The 26096-nt window shown below is 50.9% G+C and overlaps 2 protein-coding genes across 5 annotated transcripts in view; both read left to right on the top strand.

The window, feature by feature from the left end:
• The first annotated feature begins 131 nt into the window (after nucleotides 1-131).
• ELAC2 (elaC ribonuclease Z 2) lies at nucleotides 132-17273 on the top strand. Its single transcript, XM_054846828.1, has 24 exons — nucleotides 132-463; nucleotides 551-601; nucleotides 698-768; nucleotides 1489-1553; nucleotides 2200-2257; nucleotides 2774-2842; nucleotides 3365-3520; nucleotides 3932-3990; nucleotides 4719-4777; nucleotides 4865-4937; nucleotides 6126-6238; nucleotides 6876-6974; nucleotides 7178-7316; nucleotides 7395-7480; nucleotides 11292-11401; nucleotides 12188-12284; nucleotides 12700-12838; nucleotides 13452-13490; nucleotides 13666-13775; nucleotides 14235-14334; nucleotides 14415-14535; nucleotides 14734-14812; nucleotides 15580-15724; nucleotides 16413-17273. The coding sequence occupies exons 1-24, from the start codon at nucleotides 132-134 to the stop codon at nucleotides 16653-16655; spliced, it is 2613 nt and encodes an 870-aa protein (XP_054702803.1). The 3' UTR covers nucleotides 16656-17273.
• A 1362-nt stretch (nucleotides 17274-18635) lies between these two features.
• DNAH9 (dynein axonemal heavy chain 9) overlaps nucleotides 18636-26096 on the top strand; it is a 207313-nt gene continuing 199852 nt past the window's right edge. For all 4 annotated transcript variants that reach the window (XM_054846795.1, XM_054846794.1, XM_054846796.1 and 1 more), the window contains exons 1-5: nucleotides 18636-18907; nucleotides 21648-21844; nucleotides 22421-22579; nucleotides 23351-23481; nucleotides 25828-26039. In XM_054846795.1, the coding sequence (XP_054702770.1) occupies nucleotides 18764-18907; nucleotides 21648-21844; nucleotides 22421-22579; nucleotides 23351-23481; nucleotides 25828-26039 (843 nt within the window). In that variant the 5' untranslated portion in view covers nucleotides 18636-18763. The remainder of the gene's footprint in view (nucleotides 18908-21647; nucleotides 21845-22420; nucleotides 22580-23350; nucleotides 23482-25827; nucleotides 26040-26096) is intronic.

Raw genomic sequence — 26096 nt, 5'->3', positions numbered from 1 at the left:
GGCAAGCAGAAAAATTCCGATTGGGTAAATTCAGTCACGTGAACGCGTACGGTGGCCGGGCCCAAGAGCGGCGCCTCAGGAGCGAGTCGGCTGGTGGGGTTTCTCGCTTCTCATTGGCTCGTCCGCATCACATGGTGAGCGTGGCCGCCGAAGCCGCTGCGCGCTTATTGGCGGCGGGGGCGGGGGGACGCGCGCGGATGTGGGCCCTCGCGCGGGCGCTGCCGCCGGTCCTCGCCCTTGCGCGGCGGCAGCGGCCGGTGCCGGGCTGGGCCATGGCCGAGGCTTCCTCAGCGGCGCCGCCGGCGCGGCGGCCCAAGGACGTGCCGCGGCACGTGTGGGCCCGCGAGCGGCGGCGGAGCGCGGGTACGGGCCTGGCGGGGCCCAACACCGTCTACGTGCAGGTGGTGGCGGCCGGGAGCCGCGACGCGGGCGCCTCCGTCTACGTCTTCTCCGAGTTCAACCGGTGAGTGTGAGGCCGCGGGGACGCCCGCCTGGGCTGGGTCTGAGGCGCCCCGTCCCGTCATGACCCCCCCCCACCTCTTCCCCTCAGGTATCTCTTCAACTGCGGCGAGGGCACGCAGCGGGCCATGCAGGAGCACAAGTAAGTGAGGCCAGCGGGAGGGGCCGCCCCGTTCTCCTCCCCGGGGCTGCCTCGGCCCCTGCTCACCCCCACCCACCCCCCCGTCTCGCCCCTCAGGCTGAAGATCTCCCACCTGGACAGCATCTTCCTCAGCCGGGTGGCCTGGGCCAACGTCGGGGGGCTGCCAGGTGAGTGCGGGGGGGCTGGCTGGGTGCCCCGGCAGCAGTCTGGCACCGGCTGCTCTCGCTAGGTCCAGCCACAGGCCACGGCTGTCTAGCCCAGAGGTGGTTGCTTTGCAAGCTGCCTGATAGGTGGTGCGGGGGCCTTTTCTGTAGCAGTGGAGACAGGAGAGGCGCCATCAGAGCGGCACGTGGGGCTCTGCTGTGCTTCCAGCTGCAGTGTGGTCTCTGTGACAGTGCACGTGGACATGTGGTGGAAGAGGTGCTGCCTCCCCATCCTGCGTGGCTTTATCTTCCCAAAATCTTCTAGAGTAGAAGGCATTACTAGTGGTGGAGCTGTTTGTGAGTCAGATGTATTTGAGTTCAAAGGGATCTACAAAGGGTTCTGGTCCACCCCGCCCTCAAAGGAGAGTGTGGTTGGAATAGATCACTTATGATCTTGTCCATTAAAATTCTGGAAATCTCCAAGAAAGGAGGAGATTAACAATCTGTTCAGGTAATGTGCTCCAAATTGTGACTAGCAAGATTTGTAGATGTTTTCTTTACCGGCAGAGGTGAGCGCTTTTTGAAACCGCTACAAAGCTGAGGCAAAATTGAACTTGGATCTGAGTTCAGTTCTGCTCTTCACAGAGAGGCCCAGCACTCCTGGGTGCTGAGAGGGATTTTTCTTGTGTCATCCACCAGCGGTTAGTGGGGCTGTGATAATGCTGCCTCTCTGCTTTGTTTTAGGTATGATTCTCACGTTAAAGGCTATGGGGCTTCAGAGATGTGTTTTCCTAGGGCCACCGAAGCTGGTAAGTAGGGGATGCTTGCAGAAAGGAGAATGAACCCTTCACATGTTAAAGCTTACCTTGGAATTGGGGAGCTGGCATCAAGGCAATTAATTGTCCTACAGGCATAAGATGCTGGTCTGAGTGCCAGCCCAAAGGTTCTGCCAGAAGGGCTGGCTTTAAAAAGCAAATCTCTTCAGTTACACACAAGACAGCATCAGACTTCTGCTCCTTAAAACTGTCTCGTCAGCTAATATTCTAGTAAATTAGGTTTTGGATAAAGGGTGTCCTTTGTTCTCCTGTCTGCTCCCCTCCATTTTCTTTTAATAGAATCTCCCGCTCAATGCGATCCTTGCTAGCCTGATGTCTTTTTCTAGGCTGAAAATTTCCAATCCTCAGCGTTGTTTTATTTCCTTGCAATATCTGCTGACTAATTATGTTGATGGAAGGGATGGGAGAGTGGTTCTTTATTTTCCTTCCTCTTTCTAAATGGCTAATGCTCACTGGAGCTGGGACACCTGCCCAGTGCTTTCTGGCTGTCTCTGGTGCCCAGAGTTCACCTGGCTGGGCCTTGAGCCTTTGAGTTCACTGAAAGTAACTACCTCCTGAAAGTGGTGCTTGTAATCGTGCTGCTTGGGCACGGCCTTCTCATACACTGTCTCTTTTCCAGCAAAACTATCTGAAGGCGATTCGACTCTTTCCTGGGCCCCTAAAAAGGATGGATTTGGGTATGTAGGCCAGGGACGTGTAGCTGATACGAACTTGTAACTTCTTTTTGTTTCAGCTGTCGCCAAGGTTGCATTGAATGGTAACAACTTGAGAACAAATGCCTCTGGTTTAGATCCATTCAAAGAAAGTTTTAAACATTTGTTTTGATCTGATACACTGTTCAGATCCATCACAAGAACTGCTTGGAAGAAAAAGAGTGTTTCCAGCTCTGTCCTGGTGGGCTGCTGCCAGTCTTTCTCACTAGCACTCGGTCTTAAAGCACTGAAAGGCAATTTGCTTCCAGGGTCTGCCAGTGCAGTTGCTTACTATGGTATCATGGACTACTTTTTGTGGATGATGGACTTTTAAGAACTTTAAGTATTCATTGATCTTTGCAGTTGGGCAGAGAAAGGGAAGGGGGACACTCAGCAGGTTTTGATTAAGAAAGCAAAAGGATATTTCTCCTATTTAAATTGTTGTAGAGTACGAATCTTTTCTTGTGAACTTGTTAATGCTGGTTCCTGATGTATTTCCAGTTGTGCAGTTGCACACAGAGCCTGAGTACAAGGACGAGACGATGACAGTCTACCAAATACCTCTGACAGGTGAGCATGTGATACAGTAATCAGACGGGAGAAGCACGTTTTCAGTAACTGTGGTTAAGGTGGTTAGAGGAGCGGCTTCTGTTTGCAAGTCTGAGTAAGGAGAGGTTTATTCATTTACATCTTTTTCTCAGAAGAAGGATCCCTTTCAAAGAAACAAGATGTGCTGAGTCAGGGCCTTGGTTTGTTCCTTTAGGTGTGGGTGTATAGAATGACATATGAAACATCACTGGTTCAGCTTCCTAGCCAACTGAGTTTTCTTACTGCTGGAGACTGTCAAGTCTGTGCGTGTACTCTTAAGTGTCACTGGGTTTAGCAGTTTGGAGAGAATCTGAAGGACTTGGGTGACAGATGGCTCCTGAAATAAGTGACTAGAGCATGAAAGTGCAAGTCAGACTCAGGGGAAGAGCTCTGTGTTCTGGTGCAGTTTAAACATGACGTGGAAGAGGGAATGCTACTCATGCTTTTCTTATCTATCCCTTTTGATTGAGTGATCTTTGTCTGGTTTTATTGGATTTGGGACAGGAAAGTCACTAGCTGCTGAAAATATGTCGCCTCAGAGTCCTGGAGCATCAACCCAAGGTGGAAATAGCCCTAAAGGGGACACAGGACCTGGATCCCCAAGATCTGCACAGCAAAGCTTGGAGGAGGGCAAGGAAAAAGAAAACTCAAATAAAAGAGGTGAAAGAAATGGAATGACCTTTTTAACTCTAATGAAGTAAAGCCAAATTAAGGACATGCATTTGTCCTCTGAGCTGTTTGCTCTCTGGAAGTTGTGTGGATGTGATTACTACTTGGGATGTGATTATTCCTGTAGTAGTTTTCCCCTGGCTGGAGTGGGTGCTCCAGCCTCTGTAATTTATTTATGAGTGGATGTTGGGGTTGATTATTTTTCAATCTTAGGCTTTATTTTAGCTTCTTGTAGCTGAAACTGTGGGCTCCCTGGCCTTAGGTGCTTGTAGCACTTTACTGCTGGGCTCACAGTTGGCTGGATGATATTGTTCCTGTTAATGCTTTAGCAACCATTAACGCATTATAGCTTTAAGAAAAAAGATAGTGATGATTCTAAGTAGTTTTGCTTTTCTTTTACAGGTGATGAACAGAAGTGTGCAAGCAGGCATCCCGATCTGGTGATGGCTTTCCTTTGTAAAGTAAGCTTGGACACAAAGATCTCTAATCACTGTAGAATAGAATATAGAACAGAACAGAAATTTCAGTTGGAAGGGACCTATAAGGATCATCTAGTCCAACTGCCTGACCACTTCAGGGCTGACCAAAAGTTGAAGCATGTTACTAAAGGACTAATTGTCCAAACACCTCTTAAACTCCAACAGGCTTGGGGCATCGAGCACCTCTCTAGGAAACCTGTTCCAGTGTTTGACCACCCCTTGGTGAAGAAATGCTTCCTTGTGTCATTAGGACATTTCATCTCACTAAATAGGTTTAATTGGAGATAACTTCAAAGTCCTGCTTGAAAATGCTATTTTTTGATTCTACTTTTCAAAGGTCAGAATAACTGTAGCGCGAGTAGGAATGTGTAAAAACTAGAGACACTTTTTTTAGAAGTGTTCTTTGTAGAGCAGCCAATTAAGAGTATACAGGTTCCATTCTTGCTTAATGCTCACAGTAGTCCTGTCAGTAGTCACAGTCTGTCCTGCTTACTTAGCTAAAGAAGGGAGCAAGAAGCAGCAGCGTGATCTTGGAAACCAGAAAGTCTAGTAAAAGCGTTTTGGGGGTAAATTAAACTAGTGGCTGTAGAACTGAAAAAAAAAAAAAATCCTTTGACTTGTAGGGAAACACTTAAACTGGAAGTATGTGGGTCTTGTTTCCTGGCCCTCTTTATGTGGCTGATAATTCTGTTTTATTTAATTCTTTTCAGATTCACCCAAAGAAGGGAAAATTCCTGGCAGCTAAAGCGCAGGAGATGGGTCTGCCAGTGTGAGTGCAAGATCCCAGCCCGGGGATGGGGCAACACCAGGCTTGTTGACGTTGGCAAGCTAAATATTTCTGTGGCCTTGTTTTCAGGGGAACTCCAGCCATTCTTCCCATAATTACAGCTCTCAAAAATGGAGAACGAATCACTTTTGAAGGCAGAGAGGTAAGATGTATCTGTGCTTTCTGCTGTGGCTTTGCATCTGCCCTCCTTCACTGGGTTCCCAGGGTGACAGTCTCTTTGTGCAGATTGTTTTGCCTACCAATAGGCACTGGGACATGTTTTGGGTTTTTTTTTTTAACACCCATTCCTGAGCCAAGGGTGGGTGGTGGTTGCCTGCCTATTCCCTCTCATCCCTGCTAAGAGGTTGGCATGGGTTTTGCTGTTTCTGAGCTTCAAGTGGCTGCTGTGGTTCGTGACTGGTCCCTGTTCCAGCCCCAAGTTGTTGCTGATTGTGGCTGCCATGGGGGCACGTCTGGGGCTGTTGCAGGGGTATGATTAGGGAAGTGCGCTCTGAAATGAGCTCATTTGTGAGCATGGCTTTATGTCTGCAGTTTGTCAGAGCTGCATCATCTCCCCTTCCCAAAGCTGATTCAGGTCAAGGAGTGAACTAGTGGAGTTAATCCCCGCACATTTTAAATCTGTTTGAACACCTGTGTGGCTATTACTTCCTCCTTACTCTGTTTGCACCTCTTAGACCAAAAGCAGTTCGATGGTTCCTGTGTGCAGGGCTTTAATCTCTCGAACACTAGTCTGAAGTGAGAGGCAGAGCCAGCTCTGGCCGTGTCCCAGATGATCTGTAAGTGAAGATCCTGCATTGGAGGATAAGATTGACATATCTTTGAGTCATAAGAATTTCACAAAGCCTTTTTTTCTTAAGCTTTTACTACCATCTGAATTCACAGAACTGTATCTCCAGAGGTCCCTTCCAATCCCTAATCTAGTCCAATCTTCCTGCTACAGCAGGTTGCACACGATTGTGTCCAGGCAGGTTTTAAATCTCTCCAGACAAGGAGACTCCACAACCTCTCTGGGCAGCCTGTCCCAGTGCTCTGGACAGAATCTGCTGTGGGAACCTAGAGGCTGCTAAAATTCCTTTCCTTACATTAGGTTGTGGTTTGCTCTGAGACCAGGGTTGGGATTGGTTGTTACACAGCAAAATGTAAACTTGCATAATGAGAGCAGAAGGGGAACCAGAACTGCACCAGCTGGGTTTGAGCACTGGGAGCGCCTGCTTGGAGCTGCCTGCTGGGGCTGGCTGACAGAACAGCTGCCAAGAGTTGGACATAATGATGCAAAAAGGGCTGTGTGCATAGCTTGGTTGTGGTGTGATCTTTGTGTATCTGCCTGCAGCTCTTTCCTGAAGAACTGTGCACCCCTACTGATCCTGGCCCGGTGTTCATTGTGCTGGAGTGTCCTCACGAGGGCTTTGTGGATGCTGTCTGTGAAAACGAGACCTTCCGAAGGTAGCAGGGCTGGGTGACCCAGAGTGTTTGGGGGAAGACATCTGTGCTGAGCTTTGCCAAAGAAGTTCTTGTTCCGTTCTAGATGTGTCTGTTCCTGTGGCTGATGTCTGAGCTATTTGGCACTGTTAAAGAGCTAGAGATGCAATAAAGAACTGTTAGTGCATTTTAAGCCCTGTAGGAAAGGCAGGTCTGCGCAGAACCCATGAGGTTCTGTAACTATGACAGGCCCGTTGTCCCTCAGGGGCCTCCCGAGGAGGAAATGCACACTGATATCTTGATGGGGAGCAATGCAGAGATGGCCACTTCCCTGTGTGGTGGAAGCTTGGACTGCCTGTAACATCTCTGTGGGGCTTGTGCAGAAGCATGTTAGGCTTCTGAAAGGCTCTGCAGATGATGTTGCTCTTGGAGGAGAGGAAATGTCCTGGGAGGGAGAGTGGAGGTGTCAGCAAGTGGCAGGCTGGAGCCTTGTGCCTACTGTGACGTGGAGCCTCGAGCTCCTGGGCTGTGCTCTTAAGATCTGTGATCTGCCTGCTTCAGGGGAGGTCATCTCTGGTAGTACCAAGATGGGAGAGGGGAAGGGATGCCAAGGTGACGGAGGACTGAAGGTCACGTATTCCTGTATTTGAACGTGCCACAGGTACCAGGAAGGACTTCCTGAGAACCAGGTGGCCTTGGTTGTTCACATGACTCCAGAGTCAGTGCTTCGAGACAGCCGTTACCAACAATGGCTGGAAAGGTATGGGATCTTCTGATTACTTGGTTTCATGTCACTGTTGGGCATCAGTATGCTCTTATGGTGCATGTGTTTTTCCAGAGTAGAAGTAGCTGTTGGGTGTCAGCAGGGCTCAGATGATAATGTAGCTAATGGCTCAGGTGTGCATACATACCCAGCTCTAATGTGGGGCTGAAGCTGTTGTGTGTTTTATTGTCCTCTTGCAGATTTGGACCTGGAACTCAGCACTTGGTGCTCAATGAAAACTCCTCTGCGGTGCACAACCCACGCAGCTACAAGATCCAAACCCAGCTGAACCTCATCCACCCAGAGATCTTCCCTCTGCTTACCACCTACCAGAGCAAGGTAGGCCAGGCCCTGCTTGCCTGTACACCTCACACCCCAGAGTAAAAAATGTGTTTAATGTCGCTCTTCTTCCTGTAGGAAGAAGAGGCTGTGTGTAGCGTGCCCATTGTGCGGGGAGAGTGCCTCTTGAAATACAACTTCAGGCCCCAACAGGAGTGGCAGAGGTCAGTGTCCTTGTCCCTGAAAGTCTCAGACAGGGTTGTCCTGGTTTTGGCTGGGACAGAGTGAATTTTCTTTCTAGAAGCTGGTATAGTGCTGTATTCCAGATTTAGTATGAAAATAACATTGATAACACTGTTCAGTTGTTTGCTTAGCAGTGTTTACAACGAGGTCAAGGACTTTTCAGCTTCAGGGGAGAGGAGGGGGTGTCCCCTCTATGCAGTGACCCAATGGAGTGCATGGGGCTCTGCCTGGGAATGGGTGCGGAGCCACCGAGAGCTTATGGGTCATGATTCAAGGGAGCACAGGGACAGGGGACACTGTAGTGGAAGTCTGCTACAGGCCACCTGACCAGGGAGACCGAGCGGATGAGGCCCTCTATAGACAAATAGGAGCAGCCTCACGTTCACAAGCCCTGGTCCTCCCTGGGGGACTTCAGTCACCCTGGTATCTGTTGGAGGGGCAACACAGCAGGGCACAAGCAATCCAGGAGGTTCCTGGAATGTGTTGATGATAACTTCCTTCTCCAAGTGATAGAGGAGCCAATGCGGAGAGGTGCTATGCTGGACATCGTTCTCACCAGCAAGGAGGGACTGGTGTGGGATGTGAAGCTCAAGGGCAGACTTGGCTGCAGGGACCATGAAATGGTGGAGTTCAAGATCCTCAGGGCAGTGAGGGGGGTGCACAGCAAGCTCACTACCCTGGACTTCAGCAGAGCAGACTTTGGCCTCTTCAGGGACCTGCTTGGTAGATACCATGGGACAAAGCCCTGGAGGGAAGAGGGGCCCAAGACAGCTGGCTAATATTCAAGGGTCACCTCTTCCAAGCTCTGGGGTGAGGCATCCCAACAAAGAGGAAGTCATGCAAAAATGCCCAGAGACCTGCATGGATGAACAAGGAGCTCCTGGACAAAGTCAAACATAAAACAGAAGCCTACAGAGGCTGGAAGCAAAGGCAGGTAGCCTGGGAGAAATACAGAGAAACTGTCCGAGCAGCCAGGGATCAGGTTAGGAAAGCCAAAGCCCTGATAGAATTAAATCTGGCCAGGGATGTCAAGGGCAACAAGAAAAGCTTCTGCAGGTATGCTAGTGATAAAAGGAGGACGAGGGAAAATGTGAGTCCCCTCCGGAATGAAACAGGTGACCTGGTTACCCAGAATATGGAGAAGGCTGAGGTACTCAACGACTTTTTTGCCTAAATATTCACCTGCAAGTGCTCCAGCCACACTGCCCAAGTGGCAGAATCCAAAGGCAGGGACTGGGAGAATGGAGAACCGACTGCTGCAGGAGAAGATCAAGTTTGAGACTGTCTAAGGAACCTAAGGTGCACAAGTCCATGAGACCTGATGAGATGCATCCATGGGTCCTGAGGGAACTGGTGGATGAAGTTGCTCAGCCACTCTCCGTCATGTTTGAGAAGTTGTGGCAGTCTGGTGAACTTCCCACTGACTGGAAAAGGGGAAACATACCCCCATTTTTAAAAATGAAAAAAAGAAAGACCTGGGGAACTATGGATTGGTCAGTCTCACCTCTGTGCCTGGCAAGATCATGGAGCAGATCCTCCTGGAAACTATGCTCAGGCACATGGAAAATAAGGAGGTGACTGGTGACAGCCAACACTGCTTCACTAAGGGCAAATCGTGCCTGACAAACTTGGTGGCCTTCTGTGACAGAGTTGCAGCGTTGGCAGATGAGGGAAGAGTGACTGACATCATCTACCTGGACTTGTGCAAAGCGTTTAACACTGTCTCGCATGATGTTCTTGTCTCTAAATTGGAGAGACATGGATTTGATGGATGGACCACTCGGTGGATAAGGAATTGGCTGGATGGTCGCACTGAAAGAGTTGTGATCAACGGCTCAATGTCCAAGTGGAGACCAGTGACAAGTGGCGTTCCTCAGGGTTTGGTACTGGGACCGGCACTGTTTAACATCTTTGTCGGCGACATGGACAGTGGGATCGAGTGCACCCTCGGCAAGTTTGCCAACGACACCAAGCTGTGTGGTGCAGTCGACACGCTGGAGGGAAGGGATGTCATCCAGAGGGACCTTGACAGGCTTGAGCGGTGGGCCCGTGCGAACCGCATGAAGTTCAACAAGACCAAGTGCAAGGTCCTGCATGTGGGTCGGCGCAATCCCAAGCACAACTATAGGCTGGGCAGGGAATGGATTGAAAGCAGCCCTGAGGAGAAGGACTTGGGGGTGTTGGTGGACAAGAAGCTCAACATGAGTCAGCAATGTGTGCGCTTGCAGTCCAGAACGCAAACCGTGTCCTGGGCTGCATCAAAAGAAGCGTGACCAGCAGGTCAAGGGAGGGGATTCTGCCCCTCTACTCCACTCTGGTGAGACCCCCCTGCAGTGCTGCGTCCAGCTCGGGGGTCCCTAGGACAAGAAGGACGTGGAGCTGTTGGAGTGAGTCCAGAGGAGGCCACAGAGATAATGCGAGGGCTGGAGCACCTCTGCTATGGAGACACGCTGAGAGAGTTGGGCTTGTTCAGCCTGGAGAAGAGAAGGCTCTGGGGAGACCTTAGAGCCCCTTCCAGTCCCTGCAGGGGCTCCAGGAAAGCTGGAGAGGGGCTGTTGACAAGGGCAGGGAGTGACAGGACAAGGAGAATGGCCTGAAGCTGAAAGAGGGGAGATTTAGATTAGATACTGGGAAATTCTTCCCTGTGAGGGTGGTGAGGCCCTGGCACAGGTTGCCCAGAGAAGCTGTGGCTGCCCCATTCAAGGCCAGGTTGGGTGGGCATCAATCAGCAGTTGGCGGGCAATTGTGCTGTATATCGCTTGTTTTCTGTATTCTTTTATCATTATTATTCTCTTCCTTTTCTGTCCCTTAAAACTTTTTATCTCAACCCATGAGTTTTTTTTTCTGATTCTCTCCCCTATCCCACTGTGCGGGGGGCAGTGAGCAAACGGCTGCATGGTTGTTTTAGCTGCCGGCCGGGTTAAACTACAACAAAGGTGTGGGACATGGATGAATGAACCCCTGAAAACATCACCTGGTCAGCTGTTTGGAGTGTTGGTTTTGTCCCTTGCTCTTGTAGTCCCATGTGCTTCTCTGTCCTCTGCTTTGATCTCATATGCTGTGAACCCAACCATGGCTGTGGCAGGGAGAGACTTGTCAGGGAGCCTGATGAAAGTCTTACCAGGCTTTCTGGGTCTTCAAATGGTACCAGAGCTGAAAGCCCAGGTGGTTAAACAGTTGTAGACTTCTCCACTGGTGCTTGCTTTGTGGGCAAGTAGGAGAAGCTGCTCAATAAGGATCTTAAGGGTAGGGGACCACCTGATGCAAGGGGATACCAGCTGCTGTGGCTCAGTTTTCTGGCTCTGGGCAGAATAGAAGGATCCAGATGCCAAAAAGGGTTTAAATCTCTCTGCTTCAGGTGTCTGAAGGCCTGTAGTACGGCACGTGCCCTGGTGCAGGACCAGGACCCAGGACTAGTATGCTTTTTAGTGGTGCCTGGAGCCCTCTTGAGTAGTCATTCCTCCTTCAGGGTCCCTGTGCTGCCTTGTGGTGCCCTCTAGTGTCTGGCAGCTCTCTGAATCTGGACAGCACAGAGAGCCTGGTGCTTTTCCACAAGCTGCGTCGGTTTGGTGGAATGGTTATTTCTGTGGCGTGGCTCAGCCCAACCAGGCCTTTTTGATGCACACCACACTCGTGGGTGTATCTTCCCCCACACCTCAAAATGGAACTTGGAAGGAGTGTTTGACCTGCTATAATGCTGTTTTGGCACAGTAATTTGGCACTTTGCTTTGAAAAGTGCTGTCTTTTCAGTTCCTATCCTGTCCTGATAGATGGTCTGTTCTGTTCTTTCAGAGATGCTGTGACTGTCTGCGACCATGATGCGTTTGTAAGTGAAGCCTTGGATCTCCCTGCCTTCCAGACTCGTGTGAAGGAGTGCAAAGAGAGCCTGCCTGCTGTACCGGGTAAGGATCAGCAACTTGCCTTGGGTTGGTGTAATAGGAAGTAGGAGGTCTTGGTGACCCACTGCTTTAGGGCCCAGGCAGAGCTGTGAACATGCAGTTTCCTGCTGCTGGAGAGGTGCTCTTAAGTTGTCCTGGAGCTGTGCAGAGGACAGGCTTAGTGCAAACTGAGCTCATTTCAGTTGGAGTTATGCAGTCTTGTGGTTCAGTTTTTCTAAAGCTGCTAGGTTGGGGATTGGGTGCTGTTGGGGGCAATTAGAGCCAAAGCACCCGTGTGTGATTTTTCTGAGCTGACCAGAGCTCTGCTTGTGTTGAATGCTGTCATAGCAGCCACAGTGTGAGTCCCTGTGTCTGGGGAAAGTCTTGGTCTAGAACCAGCTCCCTGTGAGGCACTGTCTGAATTTCAGTTGTCCTGTTGGCAGCGAGTCTTTCGGGGTGTGACACAGCACCATTTGCTGCCTGGATCCTGATGCCGGGGAGAGTCAGGGCACTGTGGGACAGGAGTCAGGTCCCTCTTGAATTGCCAGCTCTTGTCATGGGCTGTGAGCAGAGCCCTTGTTTGCCTGGCATTGGATATGCAGTTATGCATGATCTGTTTTCTTGGTGGTGCTCATTCTGTCTTTCCTTGTAAATCTTGCTCCTGCGGGAAAGCCAGAGGCTGAGGGAGGCAAAAATGAACATGGCTGGGCATGTAGACTGGAGTTACTAGGCTGTTGAACTAAATGGTGTCTGACTGGGCAGTATGTAGATGACTTCTATTTACAAATCCTTGTTGTCTGTTTTCTCTAGGAAATGGGAGTGCTTATCCTGAAATTGTGTTCTTGGGAACAGGATCTGCAATTCCAATGAAAATCCGAAATGTCAGTTCCACACTGGTAAATACCAGGTAAATCCTGATGTCGTGTGTTCTACTTGGAGACACTCAGTGTCTCAAGGAGGTGTTGTCCAAGGGCTGTTTCAGCCAGTGTGGTGATGACACAGGGAAGGTGCCCCTCTTGTGGAGTCTGTCAGACTTCTGTTTCAGACACCTGTCTCCCTATAGCTGGGGAAGACTTGAGAGCCACCTGTAAGGCCAAACATGTAACGTCTTCATTCATTGTACCATCTGCCCCAAGGGCACACAGGACCAGAATGAGCTATGCAGTCTTTCCAAAGCTTCAGCTGGTAGAACTGGAGTAGCATTTAGAGGTAGAGCACTGAGAGCTCTCTGCCCTCCAACCCAAAAGCTTCCCCTCCCTGAATGGGTCCTGATCAGGGCTCCTACAGCGGCTGCTAAATGTCTTTGTCGCTTGTCTTGCCAGCTCTACCCGTTCCCTGCTCTTGGACTGTGGAGAAGGAACCTTTGGACAGCTCTGTCGCCACTATGGAGAGCAAGTTGACCAAGTGCTGTGTAACATAGTGGCTGTGTTTGTGTCTCATATGCATACCGATCATCATTCGGTAGGTCGAGTGTGTTGGAAGGAGAAAGGGTGCAGGCATGCTCTGCTGTTTGGGACTCAGATTTAGCTGCAGGTGATGAATGTGGGCTGCCCTGCTGTTAGGGCTGCGCTTCCCCCCTGCACTGCTGAATCTATCTGTGTTTCTAATCCCTGCAGACTTGCTGGGATCATCCAGAGATGTAATTTTTTAGCAGTGTCCAACCCAGCTTCCTTCAATGCTTTGTAATAAATAGTCACAGGAGGGCCAGTTGGTCTGTTGTAAATTGGGCCTGATCAGGGCAGGCTGTCTGTTGGTCTGCAGAAACCAGACTGGGACTGAGATGTTGTGTAGAGACTTTCTGCTCTCCGTTCTTCTTCTGGGAGAAGACACAGCAGCACTGGGAAGGACTGAGGGGTTTGTGTTGTCGGCTACTGGCAACCAGCTTGGGGGCATAAGCAGTGACAGTGTTACAGCAGCTTGGCAAGCTGCAGTTATTGGAAAAGCAGTAATTGCATATTTCTGACCATAGATTTTTCCAAAAACTGCAGCTTGCTGAGCTGCAGTAGCACTGTTGCCCACTTATGCCCCAGATATTTCTGACCACAGCTTACTGTCATGTTTATTCCCTTTGCAGGGCTTGTTGAACATCCTGATGGAGAGGCGGAGAGCTTTTGTAAGTAGTAGTGTTGTTTCACTGCTCCTGAACTTGCCTTGGAGTGAGGGGAGGGGAACTTCTGAGTAGTGGAAAAGCACTATTATTTCCCTAGGTATTTCTTCTCTCTGATTTGGTGTGTACCTAGTGCTGATTTTCCCCTCTTCCCCCCCCGCCCTGGCCTTTGCTTTTACAGGCAGCCCTTGGTCAGGCTTTCAGCCCTCTGTTTCTAGTCGCACCTGAACAGATCATGCCTTGGCTACACGAGTACCACAACCACTGTGAAGAGATTCTCGGAGACATCAAGTGAGTGTTCTGCGTGGTATGTGGAGAAATGTCCTTGCTGGGTCCTTATTAAAGGCAAACTACTGTCATCCATTCCCCCCCACCCCTTTGTTGAAGGCAACTCTGACTCCTTCCACTCTGTGTAGAATTAGGATGTGCAGTTTGCAAAGGGGAGGATAGGGTTTGTTACTCAGTTGTGCTACTTAATAGAGGCTTACGTGTAGGCTTTTCCTTTTGTTAGGAAAGGGGAGTTGGGCAAATGAAAAAAGATTCTTGGAGGAGAGAGTATTTGACAGTGGGGAAGTGGTTGGATGAGTTACTGGGGCACTGGATAGTGAGAGCAGGGGGAAAGCAGATAGGTGCACCGAAATGTGTTGTTTGTAAGGTGCTGAACTGAGAAGGAGAAATAGGCTGCTTAAAGATAAGATCAGGTTTTACTTTGTACCTGTCCTTAGTTCTCTCTTCTCCCCTCCCTCACAGAATGATTACTTCCCAGTCTCTTGTGACAGGCTGTGAGAACATCAAACCTAAAGCCAAATGGTTTGTCAGTTCTCTGTTAGAGAACTACGACTTGGCTGAGGTAAGCTCACGATCTGGCAGGGTCAGTTGCTAGGAGGGGCAAGAGGGGACCTGAGGTCTAACACTTATATCCTTGTTCAGTTTCAGACTTGTGAAGTCCAGCACTGTAAAAATGCTTTTGCATGTTCAATGATCCACAAATCTGGCTGGAAAGTAGTCTATTCTGGTGACACAATGCCCTGCATGGCCTTAGTACAAATGGGTAGGTGACAAAAATGCTCTGCTTGAGCAGCCTCTTGGAGAAAGGTCTCAAACTGTTAGTGTCTGAAGTGGGCACCCCCAAACCCTTGGTGCTGTGCCTGCAGCACAGTGAGGGGCTAAGGGAGGATATGAGAGTTTGTGTAGGCAGTTGGGCTGGGCTATATTCAACTGAAGGATGAACATATGATTATTTACACAGGGAAAAATGCCACCCTGCTGATCCATGAGGCAACGCTGGAAGATGGCATGGAAAAAGAAGCAGTAGAGAAGACACACAGGTGGGGTGTGTTCTGCTTTCTGTCACTATTAGGAAGGTGAAGATGTGGAACTTGGATTTGTCCTTGGAGCTCGTGGTGAAGGATCCAAGTCCTGTAGATGGTTCTGGTGTGCGTAGAGCTCTTCAGCAATAAAAATGGTGTGTTGCTCATTGCACCAGTTCTGTAACTCACAGCTGCTTTGAACATCCTCAGAGAGATGGGGAAAACTTTTTAAGTGGACAGTAGTAACTCTACAAATAGACTAGCCCAAAGGAAAGGTCCTCTGCTGATTATATTTCAGGACTAAGCTCAGGAGGTAGAAGAGCCATCACACCCCCCAGCTAACAGTGTCATTCAAACTGAGCGCTGCAGCCAGTGATACCGAGTACTGCCCCCAGCAAAAGTGGGGAGACCTGAGAGCAGCTTCTCGGAATTACAGTGAGTTACTGTGCAAGAGAGCTGGACTTACTGGCACCCCTGGGACACGTATTTGAGTAAGCCCCTGTCCCCAGTTTCTGGAGCTCTTAACTGTAGAGCTCCGAGGAATTACAACCGCTTTCCTGCGCTCGGAATCATTTGGAAGTCAGACTCGCCATTGGTGTGGGTTGCCAGAGGATGCAGTGCCTGGGCATGCCTGCAGAAAGCAGGCACTCCTGTGCCCAGCAAGCGTTAGATGGCATCTCGTGTGGCTGTTGGTGTGATGTCACCTTTGATGCAAAGCAGCCTGGCCCGCCCCATTGGAGTGATGGTGCTAGCCAGGCTGTGTGTGACCGGGGTTCCTTCCGCAGCACAACCTCCCAGGCGATTCAGACCGGGATGAAGATGAATGCGGAGTTCATCATGCTTAATCACTTCAGTCAGAGATACGCCAAGATCCCGCTGTTCAGTGAAGACTTCAGCGAGAAGGTTGGAATTGCATTTGATCACATGAGGGTAAGTTGGGAGCTTTGAGCCAGGCTGTGGGAAAGGTTTCAGTGTTACTTTGGGATGGCTGCTCATGAGTTACATTCTCCAGTGCTGATATATCGATACACCATCTCCTTCTGAAGAGTAATCTCTGAAACAGCTCCTTTTGCTGCTGGCAGCAGGCATCACCAACCTGGGGGACAACAGTTGGCACAGAGAGACAGGTGCCGATGGCTCTTGAGAGAAGTCTGCTCTTAACACGTTGGGTACTTGCCTCCTGTCACCTCTATTCTGAGCATGCTACTCCCAGCTGAAAACCTAACTTTGCTTCTGTGCCCACTCCCTTCTCAACTGGTGTGTTGCTTTAATGGCATTCTGCAAAAGGTGTCCAGGAGCCAGAAGCTGCGGCCATTGGATTGAACACAGTTGTAGCAGTGAGAATAGCTCACTAATCAATCAGAACATCATTTCTTGTGAAGAAAATGTAAATACGTTGGCCTATGGGATCTGTGAACTGACTGCTACAAAACGACTGCCTGCCTGCTTGTGTTAATGCAGCTGAAAATTGTCAGGGAGGTTAGGGCTCCTCCATGCTGGGTGCTGCGCAGCGGCAGTGCCAGTGCCCCGCTGTCCAAACAGGCAAAAGATGGAGAGGAAGGGGGGGGGAAGAAAAAGCAATTCTCATGTGGGTGCTCACATGCTTGATGTATTTCAGGTACGTTTTGGTGACTTTCCAACCATCCCAAAGCTGATCCCGCCTCTGAAGGCTTTGTTTGCAGATGACATAGTAGAAATGGAGGAGCGGAAGGAAAAACGGGAGATGCGGCTTCTGAAGGAGACTGCTCTAGCCTTGGACAAATTGGTTGGTGGTGAGAACAAGGAAGTGCCATGCCCGAAACGGAAACAAGCCAAGAACCATCAGGAACTACCAAACAAGAAGCTCAAAACAGTAAACTGAAAGAAACATGGCTGAGAGTGCTCTGCTCTGTAAGAAGGGCCTTGCTCTCTGCAGGCCTCGGGCATGTGCAGTGCTGCGGGCACCATGGAAAAAGGGGCTGGCCTCGGCGTCTGGGTTTGCTTGGACATCAGTGGGTCTCTGTAGGCTGAAGCTACCACGCTGTTAGCAGCACCAGTCCTTGTGGTGACAGTACCTGCCATACAGTTCCCGTTCCTGGGTCTCACCAGCCCACATGTCATTTTTCTTTTAGCCAAAAGTTCTTCTCTCTGAACTGTTTTAATTTTGGGTTTTATGCTAGAAGCTATTGATAGTGTAACAGCAGCAACTGTGACCTTTGCAAGAGATCAAGTTCGAGAAGCCCTTGAGGGGCCGTGGATTCGCCAGAGTAAGGCGGGCAGGTCTCTGGGTTATGAGGAATTTAACTGGGTATCAGAACCCGGCTCATAGGAGGAAATTTCACAATAAAATGGGACCCAATTTATTTTTAGGTTAATTTAGGGGTGTGAATGCTGCTGTGTTCCCATTTTATTTTGGTTTTCTCAGCTGATTTTTTTTTTTTCATAAGATGGGTTTTCCAAAACCTTTATTTAGAATCTGAATAAACCACTGAACATTGTACAGGAGGCTGTGTTTTGTCTAGAGGGCCAGTGAGGGAAAACATACCTGAATTGCTCCAGAATGATCCTGGCTGGTTGTTTCTGGATTACAGCATCAGTGTAAAGACCAACATCTCCCCCTGATGCTGGAGCCTCATTCCTGTTCTGGCTGTGTTTTGTGCCAGCAAAATTGTATCTGCCTCTGCTACCCTACAGCCAGGAGCCTTACCTCTGTTGGTTCAAGCTGGCACCAGCTGGGGTGGCTGTTGAATGGCTCCAGAACAGACAAAGCATTTCCTCGAGCAGAGCCCAGTCCTGGATGCAGGGTACAGGAAGGATGGCAATGCAGGCTGATGTGGGGGAAGGTCTGCGGCTAGGAAGAGGAGTGTTTTCAAGGCTTTTAGTGGGTCAGCTTTGCTGCTTCCCTTACCAGTGCAGTAACTGCAGGTGTCTGGAGGCAGGGGGGGCACCTTTGGCCTGTTTCAATTAAGGAGTTCATTTTCAGAGGGAACTTGATGGCACCGGGCCCCAAGCGCTGATTAGCAAGTGATACCAGTGCATATTAAAGATTTAAGACTTCAGTTTAAGGTGACGGAAAATGAAGACACAAACCGGCAGCAAAGCATCTTTTGTTGATTAGCTGTGCTTTAATATTATGCTTGTCTAAAGAGGAAGCTGGGTAATTGACACAGCAGGGTCTGCAGGGCTTTTAGGAATAGCAGAGGGCTGGGGAAAGACCAAGCAAGCATTTGTTATTGTGCAGTGTAAGTAGGGTCACGCTGGGTGCTTGGGGAGGGCACGGTTACTGCTGGGGTAAGGGAAGCAGCCACTGGCCTGCACAGCATCCCTGTGCTTCTCTTCATAGAACTAGAGCAAGGTCTTTACTTTCTAAATGAAAGAACCGCTTCTCCCATAAAGGTATTAATAAAAGGGAAATACAGCTGCATGAGGAGACTGTAGCACATGAACACAGCTCTAGGCGGTTGGTGTGAGTCCGGTGGTGGTGAGCAGCAACATGATCGGGGTGGAGAAGGATGTGCCTGGTGTAGGTCCGTGCTGGTGCATTCCCCGCGGGGTGAGCCGGGGGAAAATCGCTTCTGGGGAGCCCGAGCTGTTCGGCGTAGGGAAGAACGGGGCTGGGGGAGGAAACCCGGCGGGGGATCCCAGCCGGGACAGCGGCATCACCCGCCCGAGCTGCGCCTGGCGCTGGGGCCCGCCCTCGGCTTCCCGGCCGGGACCGGGGGCGGCTCCTCGGCGTCCCGCTGCTGCCCGGGCCGCGTCCCCCGGGCAACGGGCGGCTCCTCCCCGCAAACACCCGTCGGGCACGGCCCGATGGAGGCGGCGGAGGAGCCCGGGGCCGGGCGGCTGGTGCGGAGCGCGGCGCGGGGGCTGGGGGTGCCGGCGGAGCGCTGGGCGGGCGGCGGGGCGGCGGGGCCGGCACTGCGGGACTTCCTGAGAGGCGCGGCGGGGCCGGCGCTGCTGGCCTGGCGCGGCCCCGCCGGGGAGCTGGTGATGGGGCCGCCGCCGCCGCCACCCGCCGCCGCCCGCCCCAAGGCGCTGTTCTTCCTGCGGGCCCCCGGCGCCGGTCCCGAGGAGCTGCTCTGCGGGGACCTGCCCGCCGATGCCCTGCGGCACTTCGCCGCCCTCGTGGAGGAGGTAAGGCCCGGGCAGCCCCGGAGGCGGAGGCCCTGGGCACTGACGGGTACTCTGGGCCGAGAGCTGGGACCGGGCACTGCCCCTCGCCCGTGGTGGCGGCGGGGAACATGTCCATCCGCCCCTGCAAACCGTCTGCTCGGCCTTCCCACCTGTCTCTGCCAACCTGCTTGTGCCCCTAGCCCTGCCCTTCACAGCACCTCCTGGCCCTCGGGGGTCTTTACAATTCCTTTAAACCTCCGAAATCCTGATCCACACCAGCTCAGGGCCTCACAGTGGTGTCCTTGTGGGACTGATCCACGCTGTGGAATCACAGAGGGGTAGGTGTGGGAAGGGACGCCTCGAGGTACCTGCACCTGTCCAGGCGGCTTTTAAGTATCTCCAGGGATGGAGGGTCCACAACCTCCCTGGGCAACCTGTACCAGTGCTCGGTCACCCTCACAGTGGAAAAGTGTTTCCTGATGTTCAGAGGGAACCTCCTGTAGTTCAGTGCCCCGTTACCTCTGGTGGGTTGGTGTTTTCCCAGCAGGATCCTCAAGAGGTTCAAGTGCTCTCTCTCCTGTGTTAGTAGCCTGAACCAGACAGCGTTGTCTTGATTTATGATGGCCCCTGACCTGGAGAAGTCTCATCCGTGAGGCTGTAACGGGAAAGTAGAGGAGCTGCTTGATTTGAGATGCTCTGGTGACGCTGTTGGTGTATTGAAATGGTGACTGATAAGTTGGATTCCCAGGAGCAGGCTGCCAGACTGGGTTATCTTGGTTGTGTGGGTAACGTGTAGTGGACATGGGCAGCTTTTGTTCTGAGGTGTTTGATGAGCCCACGGTCTTGGTAAGTCTGTACAAACAGGGGTGTTTGCATCGTGGCTTTGTTTGTAAATGATGGAAGGTAGCATATGATGGGCATTGTAAACACCATCTGGAGAGATTTTGGGGTAGGAACACTTCAGCAGATCCTGTTAGATCCTGTTTTCTGGCTGCCTTCCGCAGTTGGGGTTGTGCATCCCGCCTGCCTGTTTGCAGGCTTCTCTCTCCCCGCGGCCCATGCAGACGTGCAGTATTTCCATAGGGAGCGGATTGTGCCTGTGTTCGGTCCCGCTTTCCTCTCAAACGTTGAGGAAAAGAGTGGTGGTGCTGGGTCGGGAGGACGGGCCAGGTCTGTGTGGAGGTGAAGAGGGTCTTGAATTTCCTGAGGTGAGGAACACACATTGCTCTGCCTGCTGCACGAGCACACCTTGTGGAGAGTCTTTTATCAGGGGTTTCTAGGGCAATCTTAGAAGAATTTGTCCAGTGAAAGCAACAGTTTGTGTCAAACTCTGCGTGGGTTACGTGGGACACCAGGAATGGACACACCAAAGCAATGTCTCTATTCGCAGGAATAGAGCTGCGGGTCAGAGCTGGGGCGACCTTGTCCACTGCTCACACTCAAACTCTTGTGACGGCTGACAGGCACACACCTCCCCTCTGTGGAGCCGGGGGTCACCCTGGGTCCAGTTAGCACTTTAACAGTCAGGAAGAAAATGAACGGCTATCATTAGACTGATTACAGCATTACTTGCACTAGCAGTCCATGTGATTTAACCAATAGAGAGAAATCTTGCTGATAATGTAGTTAAAACTGTTGAAGGCGAGCTCGGCAGCCCCTGCCCGCGTTCCCTGGGGCTGTGCTCCCCCTTCCCGCAGCTCCCTGAGCACAAAGGTTGCTGATGCCTCTCTTCCTCAGGTCGACAGTTGTGGTTACAAAGAGCCATCAGCATCCTGGGACGGCACCGCGTGGTGGGCTGCCTTATTCCTTCTCAATTTTGTGTCCATTTCTAGCTATTTTTATACCTTTTTATATCACAGCCTGCTCCCTTCTCCTCAGCCCCAGCTAAAGCTGCTGCTAGCAGCCTCCCTGGTGCCTGGTAACACAGAGGGTTGTTGTTTGTCACCAGGGACAACCTGGCTTTGTCAGGCTGTTGCCAACGGCTGGTCCCAGAGCAGAGCCAGCCTGCGGTAGGTGACAGACACTGAGTTGCTATCACAGCTCAGACAAGCCAAAAGCAGCTCAGGTCCAGGCAAGCCCAGACCAGCGCTGAGACCCCACGCTGTCAGGTCGGTATAAACCCTGGGAACTTTCACTGATTATGAAAAAAATCATATTTAGTGGGCTGCAGCTTTGGAAAATAACCTAAAAAGTGGCTGTGCTCGAGACCTGTAGTGCAGTTGGGACAGGGACCTAGGTGACCCTCACCAGCAGTAGATCCCAGGAGGTACCAGAAGAACCTTCCCTTTGTGCGCGCTGGGTGGTGGCCATCAAGGCACAGCCTCTGGGTTCGGCTCAGCCCTGCTGGTCTTGAAAGGCTGCCTGAGGCCCCTGCCCCTGCCTGCTGGCACTGGGATGGGCAGCAAGCACCAGCGGGGGCTGTGAGGGCAAGGGGACAAGAGCCCATGGAGCTGTCTCCAACTGCAGGCTTCAGAGGCTGGGAAAGCCCGAGGATGAGCTCGGGAGAGCTCACATCGTCTGCTGGGTTCCACTCTTCTCAGCTGCTTGGATTTGGGGGAGAGGGTGTACTAGTGTACAAAGTGGGCTTGTAGAGAGACCCGTTCATCCTCACCTGTCCTTGTTTCACACAGGCAGGGAACTGCTCGGACAGCAGTGAGTATGTGTCTCCACGCTCAGCTGAGCAAGGACTTTGGAGCCTGGTCGCCTTTCTGTCTCCTGCAGCACTTTTTTCTCCATTGCTCTTTCCTGACTCCTGCTATAGGTGATTGTGCCCATCCTGACAAACCAGAAGAACCATCAGGGCTGGCCACAAGTGGTGTCACAAGACATTATCCGTCATGTCCACAACCTAAAAAGTATTGTTTTCATGGTTGTGGGCCAAGTGAAGGGCAAGACCTTGCTGTCTCTTCCAGCTGGCTCGGAGGGAATCGAGGACATTGATCTGGAAAATGAGAAATTGTGAGTTCCACCCCTTGCTCTCCACGGGGTTTTCTCCTCCTGATGCATGTACTGTGTCTTTTGGGGACCCTTCCTCCCAGTCATGGTGATTCTTACTCTCTGTCATCTGCTGCTTATCCAGACTGCCAAGATGGGTGTGTTTTGCTCAACCTGCTCTCTAGTTTACAAGCTCTGTCTTTGGGGACTGTGTGACAGTACAGGCAGGAAAAACTCAGAAAGTGCAAAGGTCAATACCTGGGTGCACAGAGAAGCAACGAACTGCTTGGATCGTTGGGGAAAAAACAAACCCTGTGGGCAAAACCACTCCGGTTTTCCTGACACCACTAAATGGGAAGGCAGGATTCTGTCTTTTTCTGGCTTCTATCTCCCAAAGCGCGCTCCCAAAATGCACTGATTCAAAGTTAAATGAGTCGCTTGTGAGTCATGCTGCCTGCTTGGTCAGGATGGTTCTGCCTCCCTTCAAAACCAGATTTATCATGCGAAGGTACAGAAAAAAACACCTACAGCTTCCTGGAAGTTTCTGAACTGTTTATGGTCCCATACAGAGATTTTAACCGCATGGTTTGTTTTCTGCAGCCTGGAGCTGATAGATAAATCTCTTGTACATGCCACTGAGTCAGCCATCATAGACTGGAGCTACCAGATCCAGGGAGCGCTGAAGAAAGAGTCCTCAGAGCCTCTCCTGCAAGGCAGCAACCCCAACCCAAAGGTGGAACTGGAGTTCTGGAAGAACAGGTACCCCGGGCAGCCTGGCCAGGGCATGGTGGTCACTGCCACTGGTTTTGGGTGAAGGGAGAGTGCTGGTGGCAGACAGAGCTGCTGCTTCTACAAGCTGAGAAGAGCAGGCTGCCTCAGATTCATGTAAAAAATTGAGCTAAGGAAAACTGCTCCCTCACATAAAATAATCATGATCTGCAAAATGTCTGGGAGGCCACTGGGCAGCTGGCTGTGGTTTAGCTTGACCCCAGCCCAGGGGCTACACCTCAAGGGAATTTTTTTGGAAATGCTCTTTCCATCACTGTTCACTAGGAACCAGGCACAGGAGTAAGAGCTGATGGACACCTTCTGCAGGGCCTTATGGAAATGGTGCAGCTCAGCTGGCTGCTGTTCATCTGTTGATGCCTGAGGGGGTTTAGATGCTCAGGAGCCAGGGAGTGGAATTTCCTCCTGCCCTTTGAAAACCTTTGTGCAATGTTGGTACAGGCTGACTCGGGGCAAAGCCCTGCCTGCTGGAGAGCTGTTGCTAACACCTGCAGAAACACCTGATGGCTTCTTTCAGCAGTGTCCTACCAGCAGCAGAGCTGCTGTCATGATGAACCCCATCTGTCTGTCCGTAGGGTTTGTCCATGCCTCTTGCAGCAGCTTCCTCCCATTTACTTTCACTGTTGGGATTCAGTCTGTGTGTAGCTGGAGGAAATCCTGAATCAGGCCCAGGGAAAATGGATGGAGTGTGTGAACAGCTGATGCTCCCCAACGTGGGCTTGTAATGTGTCTTGGTTGCTGTAGGTGTGATGACCTTGAGAGTATTTACAATCAGCTGAGAACGAGGAAGGTCAGGAACATGATGGAGGTGCTGGAGAGAGTCGAGAGCAGCTACGTCCCAGCCTTCAAAGCCATGCTCATGGATGTTGAGGCAGGTGAGATGCTGGGATGACTTCTGGCCTTTCTTCAGAGCCTGGTGTTACTGGTTTCAAGCCCAATGTGGCTGTAATGGCACTGATCATTTGGAGTTTGCTGTGACCGTAGAGCCTGCGGCCACGTTTCTGGCCATCTCTCTGGTTCATGGAGTGAAATTCAGCTGCTTGTGCTTGATCTGATGGTTTTGTTTCCAGGCTGGGACAAGCTTGATCACTGGTCCGTTGAGCCAGACTCAGGGTGAGTGGATTTGAGAATTCATTCTGCTGTAATAAAGAATTCACATTAATCTAGCAGGACTCACCCCAACTTTCACCAGCTCCTGTGGTGTCAGCCTGCAGGAATGAGGGTTCAGGATAAGAGGACAGATCTTGTAGCCAACTGCAAGTACCCAGGACTTTGTCAGACTGCTATTTCCAAGGCTTTGGCCACTGCAGCCTGAACCTCCTTGCTAAAGGAACGGCAGTTTGCACTTCAGGATGGGGATGTGAGGTACCTCTGATGAAAGCAGGCAGGTGTTGTCACCTGTGTCGCACGAGAGGAGAGCGGGGTCCCTGTGGCTGTGCCCAAATCCAGGCAGAGCTGGGCAGAGGCAGAGCTCTGCATCCTGCATCATGGGGATGTGCTGGGGGGGTCTGTTACCTCCGTAGGGGCTGCAGCGTGGGACTGAGCGTGACGCACACGGAGCATGGCCTGCCATCCCGCATGGCTGTCCACGTCCCCATCAGTAATGTCCTCCCAAGGCTCAAGGTCTGGCCAGCCCACAGCTCTCCTGGCCAACTCTTCAGCAAGGGATTGTTGCTGGGTGGGTGACCTGTAGGTGGTGGTGTGCGTCAGCAGATCTGCCTTCTCCTCTCCCTTATTTTGCCAGTCTGGCACAATTCACTAAGACAAGAGCAGAAAAATGAGCTTTGAGCAGAAAAATGAAAGGATTGCATTTCCCAGTTTAGGGAATTAAAACTCTTTTTTTATTTTTTTAGGTTTTTTCCTTCCTTTTTATTCATAAGAAGACTTACAAGGAAGGAAGGATTTTTTTTTTTTTTTTTGCCTGTAGGTGAAGCAAAATTCTACCTTAAAAATGCAGGTCTCTTGAATCAAGCATAATCTTTTTCTAGTGAGCTTTGTTTAAGAAGTTCAGTCCAGCCAAAGGAAAAACTGCAAATTCCCCTCCATAGTGAAAAACTGTAATCCTGCTGCTCTGTCCCCTGTAGACCAACAAGACCAACCCTCCATGTCCTTCTTCAACCGAGCTGCTTTCTGGGAAGACAAAACCATTCAGGCTTCCTAGCAGATAACTCTGTTCTTCACCCCTTCACATGGAAACATTTAATCTGTTAAGGATCTGTGTGGCACTCAACACTGTGCAATTTATATGGGCTAGAGAAACACCCCTTATATAAGGAGCCAAGAGTTCATTGTCAGACTAATTAATGCTTTAAGAGTCTAATCAAAATACAACAAATATTTGGTTTTAATCCAGTTACAGCAATACAAACCCTAAGTGGATAATTTGGACTATAATTGCTAATTTCCATTACAACACCGTTCAGATTTGTATGCACCTGCTTTTGAGTCTCTGCCCCTTTTTCTGGTGTGATGCCTTCCCTGCTGATGCGGTGGTGTGGATGTTGTCTGTCTCCTTTCCTGGGAAGGCAATGGGGGGTTCTTCTTCCTTGGTCTTGGGTTTTGGGTTTATTTTTATGTGCATTCAAGCACTTCCATCACTTCTCTTCTTGTTGGTCCACAGATTTAATTGCACAACGATGACCTGGTTTTATTAATGCTTGCACTCTGGGATAACTCTTTAGGGGAAAACCACACAGCTGTGCAAAGCTAAGCTAAAGCTTTCAACCAGTCAGACATTAGTTACCTTGCTGTCAACAGGTCTGCCAGGGCAAGTGGGACCATGGTCATCTGCCCAATGGGCAAGGGGCTGCTGTAGCCGAACCTGAGCTAAAATGAGCTCAGGCCAAGCCCTGTGATGCTATATAGCCTGTGATGCGATGTAGCAAGGTCTGTAGCCTTCTCATAGTGATGGCAGCACTGTATTTTTGGTGCATGTTCTTCACAACTTGATTAGCAGCTGTGGACTCTGCCTCTGCACAAAGCCCTGTCCCAGCTCCCTGTCCCTTGCCATCGCATCAGTTTATTTCCTGTTCTGGTTACTGCCGCAGGTGAGCAGTGTTCAAGGGTGAGCAATCTTCAGCGCACAGGTAGTTGAGTGTGCTTTGTGCTTGTCAGGACTGTTTTCCCAGGCACCTTTCCCTCTGGTGAGGTGAGCATCCAGCTCGTAACCCAACGCACCACAGCTTGGTGGATCTTACCACTTCTCCCATCTCTCAACACAGCTTTGACCGAAGCTCAGGACATTCACCTGCACCTGACGCCCCTCAAGCGCCATTTGGAGGACATAGAGACGGTTGAGTTCAGCAAGGTGAAGCCTTTCCTGGTCCCCCTGCTCCACGTGGTGTGTTTGATCTGGGTCACCTCCAAGCACTACAACGTGCCCGTGCGGATAGTAGTGCTGCTCCAGGAAATCTGCAACCTTCTCATTCAGCAGGTGTGTGGCTGTGATGCCTGTGTTTGCCAAGGGAACTTTTTAATGCAAGTCCCGTCT

This window comes from Grus americana, chromosome 18, assembly GCF_028858705.1.
Source record: "Grus americana isolate bGruAme1 chromosome 18, bGruAme1.mat, whole genome shotgun sequence".
In the NCBI taxonomy this organism is placed as follows: Eukaryota; Metazoa; Chordata; class Aves; order Gruiformes; family Gruidae; genus Grus; species Grus americana.
Note: the sequence above shows the minus strand (reverse complement) of the source record. Positions and strands in the feature narration are given on the sequence as shown.